This window comes from Oncorhynchus nerka, linkage group LG4 (genome assembly GCF_034236695.1).
Source record: "Oncorhynchus nerka isolate Pitt River linkage group LG4, Oner_Uvic_2.0, whole genome shotgun sequence".
Classification (NCBI taxonomy): Eukaryota; Metazoa; Chordata; class Actinopteri; order Salmoniformes; family Salmonidae; genus Oncorhynchus; species Oncorhynchus nerka.
Window position 1 is genome coordinate 75766411 of NC_088399.1, and position 17458 is coordinate 75783868.

Genomic DNA, 17458 nt, shown 5'->3' on the forward strand with positions numbered 1-17458 from the left:
TAATGGTCCTTTGACTCTCAAAGCACTTCATGATGACGGAAGTGAGTGCTACGGGGCGGTAGTCGTTTAGCTCAGTTACCTTAGCTTTCTTGGGAACAGGAACAATGGTGGCCCTCTTGAAGCATGTGGGAACAGCAGAGTGGGATAAGGATTGATTGAATATGTCCGTAAACACACTAGCCAGCTGGTCTGCGCATGCTCTGAGGACGCGGCTGGGGATGCCATCTGGGCCGCAGCCTTGCGAGGGTTAACACGTTTAAATGTTTTACTCACGTTGGCTGCAGTGAAGGAGAATCCGCGGGTTTTGGTATCGGGTTGTGTCAGTAGCACTGTATTGTCCTCAAAGCGAGCAAAGAAGTTGTTTAGTCTGTCTGGGAGCAAGACATCCTGGTCCGCGACGGGGCTGGTTTTCTTTTTGTAATCCGTGATTGACTGTAGACCCTGCCACATACCTCTTGTGTCTGAGATGTTGAATTGCGACTCTACTTTGTCTCTATACTGACGCTTAGCTTGTTTGATTGCCTTTGGGAGGGAATAGCTACACTGTTTGTATTCAATCATGTTTCCAGTCACCTTGCCCTGGTTAAAAGCAGTGGTTTGTGCTTTCAGTTTCACGCAAATGCTTCCATCAAACCACGGTTTCTGGTTTGGGAATGTTTTAATAGTTACTGTGGGTACGACATCGCCGATGCACTTGCTAATAAACTCGCTCACTGAATCAGCGTATTCGTCAATGTTGTTGTTTGATGTAATGCGGAACATATCCCAATCCACGTGATCGAAGCAATCTTGAAGCGTGGAATCCGATTGGTCGGACCAGCGTTGAACAGACCTGAGCACGGGAGCTTCCTGTTTTAGTCTCTGTCTATAGGCAGGGAGCAAGAAAATGGAGTGGTGGTCAGCTTTTCCGAAAGGAGGGCGGGGGAGGGCCTTATATGCGTCGCGGAAGTTAGAATAACAATGATCCAGGGTTTTACCAGCCCTGGTAGCACAATCGATATGCTGATAGAATTTAGGGAGTCTTGTTTTCAGATTAGCCTTGTTAAAATCCCCAGCTACAATGAATGCAGCCTCAGGATATGTGGTTTCCAGTTTACATAGTGTCAAATAAAGTTCTTTCAGGGCCTTCGATGTGTCTGCTTGGGGGGGAATATATGCGGCTGTGATTATAATCGAAGAGAATTCTCTTGGTAGATAATGCAGTCGACATTTGATTGTGAGGAAGTCAGGTGAACAGAAGGACTTGAGTTCCTGTATGTTGTTATGATCACACCACGTCTCGTTAATCATAAGGCATACCCCCCCGCCCCTCTTCTTACCAGAAAGATGCTTGTTTCTGTCTGCGCGATGCGTGAAGAAACCAGCTGGCTGTATCAACTCTGATAGCGTGTCTCGAGTGAGCCATGTTTCCGTGAAGCAAAGCACGTTACAGTCTCTTATGTCTCTCTGGAATGCTACCCTTGACCGGATTTCATCAACCTTGTTGTCAAGAGACTGGACATTGGCGAGTAGTATACTCGGGAGCCGTGTGCGATGCGCCCGTCTCCGAAGCCTGACCAGAAGACCACTTCGTCTGCCCCTTTTACGGCGCCTTTGTTTTGGTTCGCTGGCTGGGATCCAATCCATTGTCCTGGGTGGTGGGCAAAATAGAGGATCCGCTTCGGGAAAGTCGTATTCCTGGTCGTAATGATGGTGAGTTGATGTTGCTCTTATATCCAATAGTTCCTCCCGACTGTATGTAATAAAACCTAAGATGACCTGGGGTAACAATGTAAGAAATAACATGTAAAAAAAAAAAAGAAATACTGCATAGTTTCCTAGGAACGCGAAGCGAGGCGGCCATCTCTGTCGGCGCCGGAAGTACCCATACCCCAACCAGAAGCCATGGATTACAGGCAGCATCCGCACTGAGCTAAAGGCTAGAGCTGCCACTTTCAAGGAGAGGGACTAACCCAGAAGCTTATAAGAAATCTCCCTATGCCCTCCGACGAACCATCAAACAGGCAAAGCATCAATAAAGGACTAAGATCGAGTCGTACTACACCGGCTCTGACGCTCAACGGATGTGGCAGGGCTTGCAAACCATTACAGACTATGAAGGAAAGCACTGCCCAGTGACACAAGCCTACCAGATGAACTACTTCTATGCTCACTTCGAGGCAAATAACACTGAAACATGCATGAGAGCACAAGCTGTCGTGTACCGCGAGCATGCACTGACCAACTGGCAAGTGCCTTCACTGACATTTTCAACCTCTCCCTGTCCGAGTCTGTAATACCAACATGTTTTAAGCTGGCCACCATAGTCCATGTGCCCAAGAGCACTGCCTAAATGACAACCCGACCCGTAGCACTCATGTCTGTAAGCCCTGAAGTGCTTTGAAAAGCTGGTCATGGCTCACATCAACACCATCATCCCAGAAATCTTAGACCCACTCACATTTGCATACCACCCTAACAGATCCACGGATGATGCAATCTCTATTGCACTCCACACTGCTATTTCACACCTGGACAAAAGGAACACCTATGTGAGAATGCTATTCACTGACTACAGCTCAGCGTTCAACACCATAGTGCCCTCAAAGCTCATCAATAAGCTAAGGACCCTGGGACTAAACACCTCCATCTGCAACTGGATCCTGGACTTCCTGACGGGCTGCCCCCAGGTGGTAAGGGTAGGTAATAACACATCCGCCATGCTGATCCCCAACACAGGGACCCCTCAGGGGTGCGTGCTCAGCTTACTCATGACTGGACGGCCAGGCACGACTTCAACACCATCATTATTTGCCGATGACACAACAGTGGTAGGCCTAATCACCGACAACGACGAGACAGCCTATAGGGAGGAGGTCAGAGACCTGGCTGTGTGGTCCCGGGACAACAACCTCTCTCTCAACGTGATCAAGACAAAGGAGATGATGGTGGACTACAGGAAAAAGAGGACAGAGCATACCCCCATTCTCATCAAAGGGGCTGCAGTGGAGCAGGTTGAGAGCTTCAAGTTCCTTGGTGTCCACATCACCAACAATCTAACATGGTCCAAGCACACCAAGACAGTCATGAAGAGTGCACGACAAAACCTATTCCCCCTCAGGAGACTGAAAATATTTGGCATGGGTCCTCAGATCCTCAAAAGGTTCTACAGCTGCACCATCGAGAGCATGGTTGCATTCCTGCCTGGTATGCTCGGCCTCCGACTGAAAGGCACTACAGAGGGTAGTGCGAACGGCCCAGTACATCACTGGGGCCAAGCTTCCTGCCATCCAAGACCTCTATACCATGCGGTGTCAGAGGAAGGCCCTAAAAATTGTCCAAGACTCCAGCCACCCAGTCATAGACTGTTCTCTCTGCTACCGCACGGCAAGCGGTACCGGAACGCCAAGTCTAGGTCTAAGAGGCTTCCAAACAGCTTCTACCCCCAAGCCATAAGACTCCTGAACATCTAGTCAAATGGCTACCCAGACTATTTGCAGTGCCCCACCTACCCCCCCCCCCCCCCCCACACCCTCTTTACACCACTGCTACTCTCTGTTGTCATCTATGCATAGTTACTTTAATAACTCTACCTACATGTACATACTACCTCAACTAACCAGTGCCCCCCGCACATTGACTCTGTATCGGCACCCCGCTGTATATAGTCTCCCTATTGTTATTTTACTGCTGCTTTTTAATTACTTGTTATTTTTATCTCTTGTTTTTATTCATATTTTTTGAAACTGCATTGTTGGTTAGGGGCTCGTAAGTAAACTGTAAGGTTGTATTCGGCTCATGTGACTAATAACATTTGATTTTAAGGTTTTGTATGTAAGATGACTAAATAAAGTGCAACATAATTGATTATTTTTATATGATTTTTTGTGCCCTGGCCCAATAAGAGCTCTTCGTCACTTCCCACCAGCCAGGTTGTGACAAAAACTCACACTCATTCTTATGTTCAATAAATGTATCGTATAGTGTGTGTGTGGCAGGCTTACAATGATTGCAAAAAAACATTTGAGAGTGCGCTGACCATGGTCCTAGAGGGGGTACGCAGATGGAGGTTGAATGTTTGAAGGGGTACGGGACTATAAAAAGTTTGGGAACCACTGGATTACAAGATCCTCCTTCTAACCTACAGTAAGGGAAAAAAGTATTTGATCCCATGCTGATTTTGTATGTTTGCCGCCTGACAAAGAAATGATCAGTCTATCATTTTAATGGTAGGTTTATTTGAACAGTGAGAGACAGAATAACAACAAAAATATCCAGAAAAACGCATGTCAAAATTGTTGCATTTTAATGAGGGAAATAAGTATTTGACCCCCTCTCAATCAGAAAGATTTCTGGCTCCCAGGTGTCTTTTATACAGGTAACGAGCTGAGATTAGGAGCCCACTCTTAAAGGGAGTGCTCCTAATCTCAGTTTGTTACCTGTATAAAAGACACCTGTCCACAGAAGCAATCAATCAATCAGATTCCAAACTCTCCACCGTGGCCAAGACCAAAGAGCTCTCCAAGGATGTCAGGGACAAGATTGTAGACCTACACAAGGCTGTAATGGGCTACAAGACCATCGCCAAGCAGCTTGGTGAGAAGGTGACAACAGTTGGTGCGATTATTCGCAAATGGAAGAAACACAAAAGAACTGTCAATCTCCCTTGGCCTGGGGCTCCATGTAAGGTCTTACCTTGTGGAGTTGCAATGATCATGAGAACGGTGAGGAATCAGCCTAGAACTACACGGGAGGATCTTGTCAATCTCAAGGCAGCTGGGACCATAGTCACCAAGAAAACAATTGGTAACACACTACGCCGTGAAGGACTGAAATCCTGCAGCACCCGCAAGGTCCCCCTGCTCATGAAAGCACATATACATGCCCGTCTGAAGTTTGCCAATGAACATCTGAATGATTCAGAGGACAACTGGGTCAAAGTGTTGTGGTCAGATGAGACCAAAATGGAGCTCTTTGGCATCAACTCAACTCGCCGTGTTTGGAGGAGGAGGAATGCTGCCTATGACCCCAAGAACACCATCCCCACCGTCAAACATGGAGGTGGAAACATTATGCTTCGGGGGTGTTTTTCTGCTAAGGGGACAGGACAACTTCACCGCATCAAAGGGACGATGGACTGGGCCATGTACCGTCAAATTTTGGGTGAGAACCTCCTTCCCTCAGCCAGGGCATTGAAAATGGGTCGTGGATGGGTGTTCCAGCATGACAATGACCCAAAACACACGGCCAAGGCAACAAAGGAGTGGCTCAAGAAGAAGCACATTAAGGTCCTGGAGTGGCCTAGCTAGTCTCCAGACCTTAATCCCATAGAAAACCTGTGGAGGGAGCTGAAGGTTCGAGTGGCCAAACGTCAGCCTCGAAACCTTAATGACTTGGAGAAGATCTGCAAAGAGGAGTGGGACAAAATCCCTCCTGAGATGTGTGCAAACCTGGTGGCCAACTACAAGAAACGTCTGACCTCTGTGATTGCCAACAAGGGTTTTGCCACCAAGTACTAAGTCATGTTTTGCAGAGGGGTCAAATACTTATTTCCCCCATTAAAATGCAAATCAATTTATAACAATTTTGACATGCATTTTTCTGGATTTTTTTGCTGTTATTCTGTCTCTCACTGTTCAAATAAACCTACCATTAAAATTATAGACTGATCATTTCTTTGTCAGTGGGCAAACGTACAAAATCAGCAGGGGATCAAATACTTTTTTCCCTCACTGTACAAAGCCCTTCCCCACCTTGCCCCCCCTTACCTCTCAGACCTTTTCCCCCACCAACCCACACGCGCACTCCATTCCACCACAGTGGGTCACTTTGTCATCCCCAGGTCGAAGCTCCAGAGCCTTGGCGATAGGGCCTTCTCCAGGCTCTGGAACACACACATACACACATACAAGTAAAGAAATGCACTACTAAGCCACTCCTCTCTTCACCATACTGAGCAGCACCTAACCCTTACCCTACCCCTTACCCTAAACCGGGTTCATATCCAAATCCCAACCCTCCCCTCCCCATAAACTGATACATCACACTCTTTCCCTTCTTTGTGCCCACCCATCTCTTATTCATGTCTTGTTTAGTCTGATGTTTTGTTTTTCATTTCTATAACTGTAAAGCAACTTTAGGTCTTTGAAATTCCCATGTATTATTATTACTGTATTACTAGTCTATGGCTAGATGACTCCTGATATCTCCAGGTGTGTATATTTTCTCTTTTGTCTTTGTCTGTTGTGGTTTAAGTGCTACTTTAAGTGCTGCCTGTCTTCCCAGTGGCCTGCTTGATGTGTGAACTACTGACTGCTCATAATTTGCAGATAGTTGTTGATAGTGTGCTCTCCACCTCTGCTAGGCAATTAGCAATTAGCAATTATTGTCAGTTATTCAGTCTCCCCTGGTTTCCTAGCGGAGGTTGTGTCAGTGGCAGTTTTGACGCAAAACTAAGGCCGTCGCCGAAACAAAGAGAGTTCTGCGTAATTATTCGAGGGAGGCTCCACACCTCTCTCTACCTTAAGTATCTTACCTAGTTACAGTGCCTTGCGAAAGTATTCGGCGCCCTTGAACTTTGCGACCTTTTGCCACATTTCAGGCTTCAAACATAAAGATATAAAACTGTATTTTTTTGTGAAGAATCAACAACAAGTGGGACACAATCATGAAGTGGAACGACATTTATTGGATATTTCAAACTTTTTTAACAAATCAAAAACTGAAATATTGGGCGTGCAAAATTATTCAGCCCCCTTAAGTTAATACTTTGTAGCGCCGCCTTTTGCTGCGATTACAGCTGTAAGTCGCTTGGGGTATGTCTCTATCAGTTTTGCACATCGAGAGACTGCAATTTTTTCCCATTCCTCCTTGCAAAACAGCTCGAGCTCAGTGAGGTTGGATGGAGAGCATTTGTGAACAGCAGTTTTCAGTTCTTTCCACAGATTCTCGATTGGATTCAGGTCTGGACTTTGACTTGGCCATTCTAACACCTGGGTATGTTTATTTTTGAACCATTCCATTGTAGATTTTGCTTTATGTTTTGGATCATTGTCTTGTTGGAAGACAAATCTCCGTCCCAGTCTCAGGTCTTTTGCAGACTCCATCAGGTTTTCTTCCAGAATGGTCCTGTATTTGGCTCCATCCATCTTCCCATCAATTTGAACCATCTTCCCTGTCCCTGCTGAAGAAAAGCAGGCCCAAACCATGATGCTGCCACCACCATGTTTGACAGTGGGGATGGTGTGTTCAGGGTGATGAGCTGTGTTGCTTTTACGCCAAACATAACGTTTTGCATTGCTGCCAAAAAGTTCAATTTTGGTTTCATCTGACCAGAGCACCTTCTTCCACATGTTTGGTGTGTCTCCCAGGTGGCTTGTGGCAAACTTTAAACGACACTTTTTATGGATATCTTTAAGAAATGGCTTTCTTCTTGCCACTCTTCCATAAAGGCCAGATTTGTGCAATATGCGACTGATTGTTGTCCTATGGACAGAGTCTCCCACCTCAGCTGTAGATCTCTGCAGTTCATCCAGAGTGATCATGGGCCTCTTGGCTGCATCTCTGATCAGTCTTCTCCTTGTATGAGCTAAAAGTTTAGAGGGACGGCCAGGTCTTGGTAGATTTGCAGTGGTCTGATACTCCTTCCATTTCAATTTCCATTTCGCTTGCACAGTGCTTATTGGGATGTTTAAAGCTTGGGAAATCTTTTTGTATCCAAATCCGGCTTTAAACTTCTTCACAACAGTATCTCGGACCTGCCTGGTGTGTTCCTTGTTCTTCATGATGCTCTCTGCGCTTTTAACGGACCTCTGAGACTATCACAGTGCAGGTGCATTTATACGGAGACTTGATTACACACAGGTGGATTGTATTTATCATCATTAGTCATTTAGGTCAACATTGGATCATTCAGAGATCCTCACTGAACTTCTGGAGAGAGTTTGCTGCACTGAAAGTAAAGGGGCTGAATAATTTTGCACGCCCAATTTTTCAGTTTTTGATTTGTTAAAAAAGTTTGAAATATCCAATAAATGTCATTCCACTTCATGATTGTGTCCCACTTGTTGTTGATTCTTCACAAAAAAATACAGTTTTATATCTTTATGTTTGAAGCCTGAAATGTGGCAAAAGGTCGCAAAGTTCAAGGTGGCCGAATACTTTCGCAAGGCACTGTATTTACAGATGATGTAATTTAGCTATTTTGTAGCTTTGTCGACTATGTGTGTGTTGTCTCTACATATTCACACCTCTCCGTGTAGGCTTTACAGACGCTCCCCACCCCATGGCTGCAACCCTTCTAATTTAGTGTACACTGCACGCACAACCCATGTGGAATTCTGGGTTGGAACTGCCGACCTGTGGTGAAGAACGCTGAGTTCATCTCAGCCCATGCTGCCCTTCAGTCTCTTAACTTTTTGGCCCTGACCGAGACATGGATCCCCCCAGAGAACACTGCTACTCCAGCTGCTCTTTCTTCATCTGACTATGTTTTCTCTCATAGTCTGAGAGCATCTGGTTTTCACGGTGCTGGAGATTTTCTATTTTCTCTCTCTCTCTCACCTGTCCATCTCCTCATTTGAATTCCATGCTGTCATTGTCACCTGTCCACTCAAGCTTAATATTATTGTCATCTATCGCCCACCAGGTGCCCTTGGAGAGTTCCTCAATGAGCTTGACACCTTGATAAGCTCACTTCCTGACGATGGCTCACCACTCTTCGTACTTGGTGACTTCAACCTTCCGACATCTGCCTTCAATTAATTTATTCTAACTCTCTCTTTCCCCTCCTTAACTCGTTTGACCTTACCCTTTCCCAATCCCCTCCAACTCACAAGGCAGGCAATTTGTTTCCTTTTCTGTCTCCCCTTTCTTCAACCCTAACCACTCAGCCCCTACCCAGATGGTCATGTGCCATCGCAATCTTCGCTCTCTCTCTCCCACTACTCTCTCTGAGCGAAAATGGAGAACTAAACTCTCTCAGAACAATCTTCTTAACCAGTCAGGCTTCAAGACGGGTCGCTCAACCGAGACTGCTCTTCTCTGTGTTATGGAGGCTCTCTGCACAGCCAAAGCTGACTCTGTCTCCTCTGTTCTCATCCTACTAGATATATCCGCTGCCGTTGACACCGTGAGCCATCAGATCCTCCTGTCCACCCTCTCAGGGATGGGTGTCTCAGGCAATGCACACTCTTTGATTGCATCCTACCTGGCAGGACGCTCCCACCAGGTGACATGGAGAGGATCTGTGTCTGCACCACGTACTCTCCCTACTGGTGTCCCCCAGGGCTCTCGGTTCTAGGCCCTTTACTCACCTCGCTATACACCAAGTCACTCAGCCCCGTCATATCCTCGCAAGGTCTCTCCTATCATTGCAATGCGGATGACACTCAGCAACTTTTCTCCTCCCCCCCTGCTGTCACCCAGGTGGCAACACGCATCTCTGCGTGCCTGGGAGATATATAAACTTTGATGTTGGCCCACCACCTCAAGCTCAACCTCGACAAGGCGGAACTGCTCTTCCTCCCGGGGAAGGCCTGCCTGCTCAAAGACCTCTCCATTATGGTTGACAACTCCAGTGTCGCCCTCCCAGACTGCAAAGAATCTTGGCGTGACCCTGGCCAACACCCTGTCGTTCTCTGCAAACATCAAAGCAGTGACCCGCTCCTGCAGGTTTATGCTCTACAACATCCATAGAGTACGATCCTATATCACACAGGAAGCGGTGCAGGTCTTAATCCAGGCACTTGTTCTCCCATCTGTACTGCTGCAACTCGCTGTTGGCTGGGCTCCCCGCTTGTGCCATCAGACCCCTGCAACTTATCCAGAACACAGCAGCCTGCCTGGTTTTCAACCTTCCCAAGTTCTCTCATGTCACCCCACTCCTCCGCACACTCCACTAGCTTTCCAGTTGAAGCTTGCATCCACTACAAGACCATGGTGCTTTCCTACGGAACAGCAAGAGGAACTGCCCCTCCCTACCTTCAGGCTATGCTCAAACCCTACTCCCCAACCCGAGGACTCCGTTCTGCCTCCTCAGGTCTCTTAGTCCTCTCACCGCTACGGGAGGGCAGCTCCCTCTCAGTCCAGTCCAAGCTCTTCTCTGTCCTAGCACCCCAATGGTGGAGCCAGCTTCCCCCTTAAGCTAGGACAGCAGTCCCTGCCCATCTTCTGAAAACATCTGAAACCCTACCTCTTCAAAGAGTATCTTATATAATCCTCCTCCTCACCTCGACCCCCCACCAAATTAAAATAAATAAACAATAATCATTAATAAACAGCACTTTTCCCCCAACCCCCTTTCTAGCTCTGATTCTGCTAATAGGTACATTTACTGAGGAAATTTTACTTTCTATGCCTGTGCTATGTGGTTGTCCCACCTAGCTATCTAAAGATTAATGCACTAACTTGAAGTCGCTCTGGATAAGAGCGTCTGCTACATGACTAAAATGTAAATGCAAAGATAAAAGCGCCTGCTAAGTGGTATAACTATTATATTTAGGTTTGGCTGGTAATGCTACCTAAGCTCCACTAGAGGGAGTGCGTCGTCTGTAAAATGCAAACAGAAAATATTTAGAGCTGTCTTGATGTTCGCTCATTAGAGGGGAACTCTTAAAACTGATGCGAGACGAGACTGATGCGTGGAGAACGGACACCAAATTAGAACAGATCAATTTTGGTCCGTGCTCGTGTGGAGTGTGAGACATAAAATTGCCTATTTTCTAATTGGCTAAACAGATCAAATCACATTTTATTCGTCATATGTTTTGTAAACAACAGGTGTACATTAACAGTGAAACGCTTTCGGACCCTTCCCAACGATACAGACAAAAATGTGAAATAATAGAAAAGTAATAACACGGAATAATAAATACACAATGAGAATCGATTATATACAGGGATAGCCTATCAGTACCGAGTCGATGTTGGTTCCAGCCTTTGTGCATCTGTACCGCTTGCCGTGCCGCAGCAGAGCAAACGGTCTCGTATTTATTTTTATTTTTAATTTCACCTTTATTTAACCAGGTAGGCCAGTTGAGAACAAGTTCTCATTTACAACTGCGACCTGGCCAAGATAAAGCAAAGCAGTGCGACACAAACAACAACACAGAGTTACACATGGAATAAACAAACGTACAGTCAATAACACAATAGAAAAAAATCTATATACAGTATGTGCAAATGAAGTAAGATTAGGGAGGTAAGGCAATACATAGGCTCTAGTGGCGAAGTAATTACAATTTAGCATTTAAACACTGGAGCTATAGATGTGCAGAAGATGAATATGCAAGTAGAGATACTGGGGTGCAAAGGAGAAGAAAAAAAATGCAATATGGGAATGAGGTAGTTGGATGGGCTATTTACAGATGGGCTATGTACAGGTGTAAGATCTGTGAGGTGCTCTGACAGCTGATGCTTAAAGTTAGTGAGGGAGATATGAGTCTCCAGCTTCAGTGATTTTTGCAATTCGTTCCAGTCATTGGCAGCAGAGAACTGGAAGGAAAGGCGGCCAAAGGAGGAATTGGCTTTGGGTTACATATCCGTCCCATATCCGGATGGTTACATTTCCGTTGTATACCAGACTGGCCTCGCCCTAATCCAGTCATTTCATGTCTGTCTGTGCATGTTGAAGGAACTATGGGAAGGGAAGGGGTCTAGGAACAGAAATGTAACTGGGCCCAAGAGATCTGGGGAATGGGTTTAGCAACAGAAATTGAACTGGGACCAACAGTTTTGGGGAACACACACATGCTCAATAGTGTATTTCTTCTGATTATGTCTGTCCAATATGAAATATCCTCAATTATGTCTGTCTAAATAATATCTCTTTCTGATGCATGTCTGTTCTACATAATGCATTTCTACCAGTGTATATCCCTATGATGAGTTCAGACAACAATCCCATAATCATGCCCTAACCCTGTCCTGCCCTCTCTTGTTTTTGACTGTGCATTTCTCCTCGTCTTTAATTCTTTCCCCCCATTTTCCTTATTGAAGGATTCCATATTCAGCCCTATTCCATAGATACGTGTATCTGAACAGAGCTCATTGGAATAGGCTACTACTACAGCCAATGCTACAAGATCTGGACCTTAATGACACAGGTGGTAGTGTACTTGCCCCATGGACAGTGTTGCTGGTTCAAACCTTGCTTCATCTTTCCCCTCAATCGCTAGGAATATGTACCCAATACATGTTCTAAGCATGTATGGGAGAGTGATTGACCTAATTAAGCAATAAGGCACGAGGGGGTGTGGTACATTGGCTAATATACCACGGCTAAGGGCTGTTCTTAGGCACAAGACATCGCAGAGTGCCTGGACACAGCCCTTAGATGTGGTATATTGGCCATATATCACAAATCCGAGAGATACCTTATTGCTATTATAAACTGGTTACCAACGTAATTAGAACAGTAAAAATAAATGTTCTGTCATACCCGTGGTATACGGTCTGATATACCATAGTTGTCAGCCAATCAGCTTTCAAGGCTTTAACCACCTAGTTATAATACTGTATTTACTGCACCTACACACAGTATATTATCTTCTTAAACAAGGCATGTCAGACATGGGGGTTTTCTGGAACACATCACTGTTGCATACATGCCGATCATATACCGTACATGTCATACATTTAGTTAGTGTGTTGTTTCCAACTGTGACAAAGCTTCCTGTTGGTTATTTGAGTCAAGGCTACTTTCTAGGATGTCATGTCAGTCATAACACACATATACACACATACACTTCACACATATACACACACACACTTCACACATATACACACACACAAGTGTAAACACGCACACACGGACGGACGGACGGACGGACAGACAGACAGACAGACCAGAAATTGGTGCTGGCATTTTTATCATGACAGCCCATTTATCGACACCCCCACACCGAACAATTGTTTTTCCTTGAAGCCCCCATTTTTAGCCAAATAGTGATAACTTTGCAGAAAATGTAGACAGGCCCGCTGGGCTGAGAATGGACCAGCCCACCTGGAATTTGCCAGAATTGCCCTATGACCAGTTCGTCCCTGACACACACACAAGCACACATGGAGATTTATGTAATATCAAATAAGTAAATCTACAAGGGATTCATGTGTCCCCATTGAACCCATTGATCAGTGACTTTAGCATAAATGTTTACAAAAAGACAGGTGCTTCTAATTGAAGAAAGTGGCATTGTTATTTATGAAATGATGGCCTAGGAACAGTGGGTTAACTAACAGCTCGGGGACTCAAACTAGCTACCCTTCGGTTACTGGCCCAACCCTCTAACCACTAGACTACCTGCCGCCTCAAGTTATTACAACAGGCTAGGCTACAACACATTCATTCATCTAAATTGTTTTACAAGAGGTCCTCCAGACTTGGAGTCGGGGAATAAATAAAATTCTAAATCACCTGTCTGGAAACGTTTATTTATCTTTTGAAAATGTAATTTGCCTGAGCCTATAGCACACGTCCATCACAAGGGCAAGAGCCTCCGGAACCCCTCGCCCCCATTCGCAGCACAAGCAATAAGCCAAGCCCCTGTCCGTTTCCCTTCCTCTCTCTTCCACTCCCCTCCCCTCCTCCCAGCCAGGACGGAAGTGTGTGTCCATTCCTCCCAGTAGGATTAAAGCGGTTGGAGGATCAGTCAGCAACACGCGCCCATAAACAAGGACGGGACGAGCGCGTGGCCAGCAATACGAGCGCACCGTGTTGTGTATGTGTCTGTGTTTCAGAGCGCGTTTACCAGAACAGAAAACAGAACTACAGATTGAAAAATTGGGACTACAGAATCGCTATAAAACGGCCTTTTAATTGCAATTTCGGAGTTCCTCCAGGCTTATGCGATTGGAGTGACTCGGAGGCTCGTGCCTTTCCCCCTTCCAAGGTTCCAGAGAGGCGCTTAGAAAAGCCCTGTGCATTCCTCCTCTCGAAGAGAGGGAGGGAGGGAGAGAGAAAGAAGGGGGATACGCATACGTAAATGCATACGTGCCTGGAGCTGGTTTCGACTGTGGGACTGTGCATATAGAAGGGGGGGTTTAAAAACGGAGACGGTTGGGGATATTTTGTCGCCAAACGGACCTATAGAGCGGCAATGAGATCGAGTTGCTGTTGAGCCAATGCTTTGATGAATAATTTACGGTCTTGGCGGCGGAGAGAGAGCGAACCGAAACCACCGTCTTCTGCAAGCCTCTGACGCCGTTGGAGAGGGCCCGGATGGTGGACTAGAGGGCCGACAACGTTGACGCTAAAACGGGACGAAATATTTGCATTGAGTAGTGTGATGCTGTGTTGGTTGGGGAGGAAAAAAGGAGCTTTGGGCACTTTGAAGGGGATCCTGTACAAAATCTGTTTTCGGACTATTCTATAAACCCGCCAGGCCGCGACATATACAACAAAAACAACAAACGAATGAATAAACAAAAACCAGTGAACTCTAAAGGTGGCTCTTTTGGATTTGCCCTCATGAAAATAGCCCACACAAAAAAAGACAGAATAGATTTAGGCCTATGTAAAGTTGGCCATAATTGTAGTGAGTAGCCTGTAATAATTATTCTAAAGCCTTATCCAAGTGAAGACATTGTATCATTGTGAACTGAAATTAATGTTGCTAATTTGATTTGAAGAGAATCTTATAAAAGGGCGGACTTTATTTGCGTATCTGGCGTCAGTTGACGGTTATTTTTTGGAGATAACACCTATAGGGCCTATCCTATGTATGTGGAGCATTTTGACTGTAAAAAACGACCTACCTCAAGAACCTGTTTTCCACAGAAGAGAACACAAGGGGAGAAACAAACGTACGTTTCCCAAATGAATACCCCAGTAATACCTGAGTGGATGTTCTTATAAAGTGTAGCCTTGTTTAAAACCCCTCAGATGGCTTCATTCTCAGACTCCGACCTACAAACCTGTCCTCTCTGCAAGGAGCTCTGTGGCTCCTCCTCCACTCCTATTTCCTCCAACTCCTCCACCTCATCCTCCTCATCTCATTCCTCCTCCTCGTCGTTCTCCTCCCGGCGCCTCCATGTCCTCCCCTGCCTCCACGCCTTCTGCAGGCAGTGTCTGGAGGGCCAGCGCAGCCCTGGGGACCCTCTCAAACTCAGCTGCCCCACCTGCAATCAGAAGGTCTCCATCTCTGAAGCCGGAGTGGACTCCCTCCCTTCCTCCAACTTCCTCTTCAGTAACCTTCTGGATGTGGTGGTGAGCTCCGAGGAGCAGCTCCAACTCGGCCAGAATATCAACGGCCACCACCGGGGGGTCAGCGGGGGCTCCATACCCGGGTTCCACCACCCCCACGGCGGACTCCTCCGCCCACACCGCCTGGGAGAGCCTACGTGTAGCTCTTGTGACGAGGGGAACCCGGCCGGCTCCCACTGCCTGGACTGCCAGGAGTACCTGTGTGATAACTGCGTCCGTGCCCACCAGAGGGTCCGGCTGACCAAGGATCACTTCATTGAGAGGCTAGCTGAGAGCCTGCACCAGCACCAAGCGGGTCGAGGCAAGATCATCCCCATCGGAGGAGGTGGAGAAGGGGGGGGAAGCGTGGGCGTCTCCCTGGCCCAGTCCTTTCACTACAACTTCTCCCTGCTACCTTTGTTCCAGGACAGGATGAGCTTCTGTCAGAACCACGACAACGAGGTAGGGACACAAACACACACACACACACATTCAAACGGAAATGAGGCCTTGGCCAACAGTGTATGGAACAGGAGGTAGTGCCTTCACTCTGTGGATCCACAGGGTTTCTGGTTTGAGCACTGCTTCACTACACTGTTCTTCCTAAATCACTACACTGTTCTCCCTAAATCACTACACTGTTCTCCCTAAATCACTACACTGCAGCTATAGGTTTAGTCCTTACAGCTGGTCTTCATATGGCCATAGGTGTGGACTTTAGACACTCTCACATTAGCACACACACACACACACACACACAGCCATGTCAAAAACAAACACCAACATTAACTGTCTAAAGCCCAGCAGTTCTGTCTGTAATGCCAGCTAGTTGAGTGATACCAGGCAGCTTTACCCCTGACCCCCTGGTACCACAGTGTAATAGCATTATGTGTGTAGTAACCACACACACAGCTTCCTGCCCTGTAATAGCATTATGTGTAGTCACACACACAGTGTAATAGTATTAGAGTAAGTGTGCCGTAGCCTGGGCCTCACAGAGGGCCATATGGCCTGGAGTTCAAAGACGAGCTCAGTGGCTCTTCACCTACTTCCCTGGAGACACAGGCATGCACGTGCACTGTACACACACTGATTACGCTGTACCCCACCGGCCAGAGGGAGAGGCCCCTCACTCCAACACCACACATGTTTCGCTGACGGCAAAGAACCCCTAGGCAGAGGGAAGAGAAGACTGTAGTGGCTCAGCGAGGGAGTAGAGAGGGCATCCAATAAAACATTAACAATGGAGCAAATGTAAACCATGCTGTTTTCACATGCAACTGCACCTTGGTGTCTGTGATATCTGTAGTGGTCAAGCAGAGACATTCCACAAGAGCAACATTACTTAAAATCAAGTCTTGGTTGTCCTCGCTCGTTATTATACGTCTAGTTTACCAGATGGCCTCTGTTGGAGGGAGTGACTCACACACATACATACAGAAATGTCAAATTGTCAGTAAGAGTTCAAGTTTCCAGTAAGGGCTCTGTTTTCCAGTAATGTCTCACTCATGACTCACTCAATGGTGTGTTTGAACCGTGATGTGACTGCCTCTAGTCCTCTAGCTGATGATTAGTTCTAGTGGTTTTGTTTATTTTAGATGTCACTGCCTATCTCACCCCTCCTCTCACCCTGCCTCACCCCTCCTCTTACCCTGCCACACCCCTCCTCTTACCCTGCCACACCCCTCCTCTCACCCTGCCTCACCCCTCCTCTCACCCAATCTCATCCTGCCACACCCCTCCTCTCAGCCTGCCTCACCCCTCCTCTCACTCCTCCTCTTACCCTGCCACACCCCTCCTCTCACCCTGCCACACCCCTCCTCTCACCCTGCCTCACCCCTCCTCTCACCCAATCTCACCCTGCCACACCCCTCCTCTCAGCCTGCCTCACCCTCCTCTCACCCTGCCACACCCCTCCTCTCAGCCTGCCACACCCCTCCTCTCACCCCTCCTCTCACCCTGCCTCACCCCCTCTCACCCGTCCTCTCACCCTGCCACACCCTCCTCTCAGCCTGCCACACCCCTCCTCTCACCCTCCTCTCACCCTGCACACCCGTCCTCTCACCCTGCCACACCCCTCCTCTCACCCTGCCTCACCCCTCCTCTCACCCAATCTCACCCTGCCACACCCCTCCTCTCAGCCTGCCTCACCCCTCCTCTCAGCCTGCCTCACCCCTCCTCTCACCATGCCACACCCCTCCTCTCACCCTATCTCACCCTGCCTTATCCTAACTCCTCTCCCTCTCTCCCTGCCTCACCCCTCCTCTCACCTCTCCTCTCACCCCTCCTCTCACCCTG

At 47.1% G+C, this 17458-nt stretch overlaps 2 protein-coding genes across 2 annotated transcripts in view; both read left to right on the top strand.

The window, feature by feature from the left end:
- Positions 1 to 17458, top strand: part of rpl14 (ribosomal protein L14) — a 155305-nt gene that overhangs the window by 134151 nt on the left and 3696 nt on the right. The window lies entirely within an intron of this gene.
- The window catches only part of LOC115128600 (E3 ubiquitin-protein ligase TRIM71-like), a 56048-nt gene continuing 52205 nt past the window's right edge, over positions 13616 to 17458 (top strand). Inside the window, exon 1 of the mRNA XM_029658566.2 lies at positions 13616 to 15622. Coding sequence (XP_029514426.2) covers positions 14861 to 15622 — 762 coding nt within the window. The 5' untranslated portion in view covers positions 13616 to 14860. The remainder of the gene's footprint in view (positions 15623 to 17458) is intronic.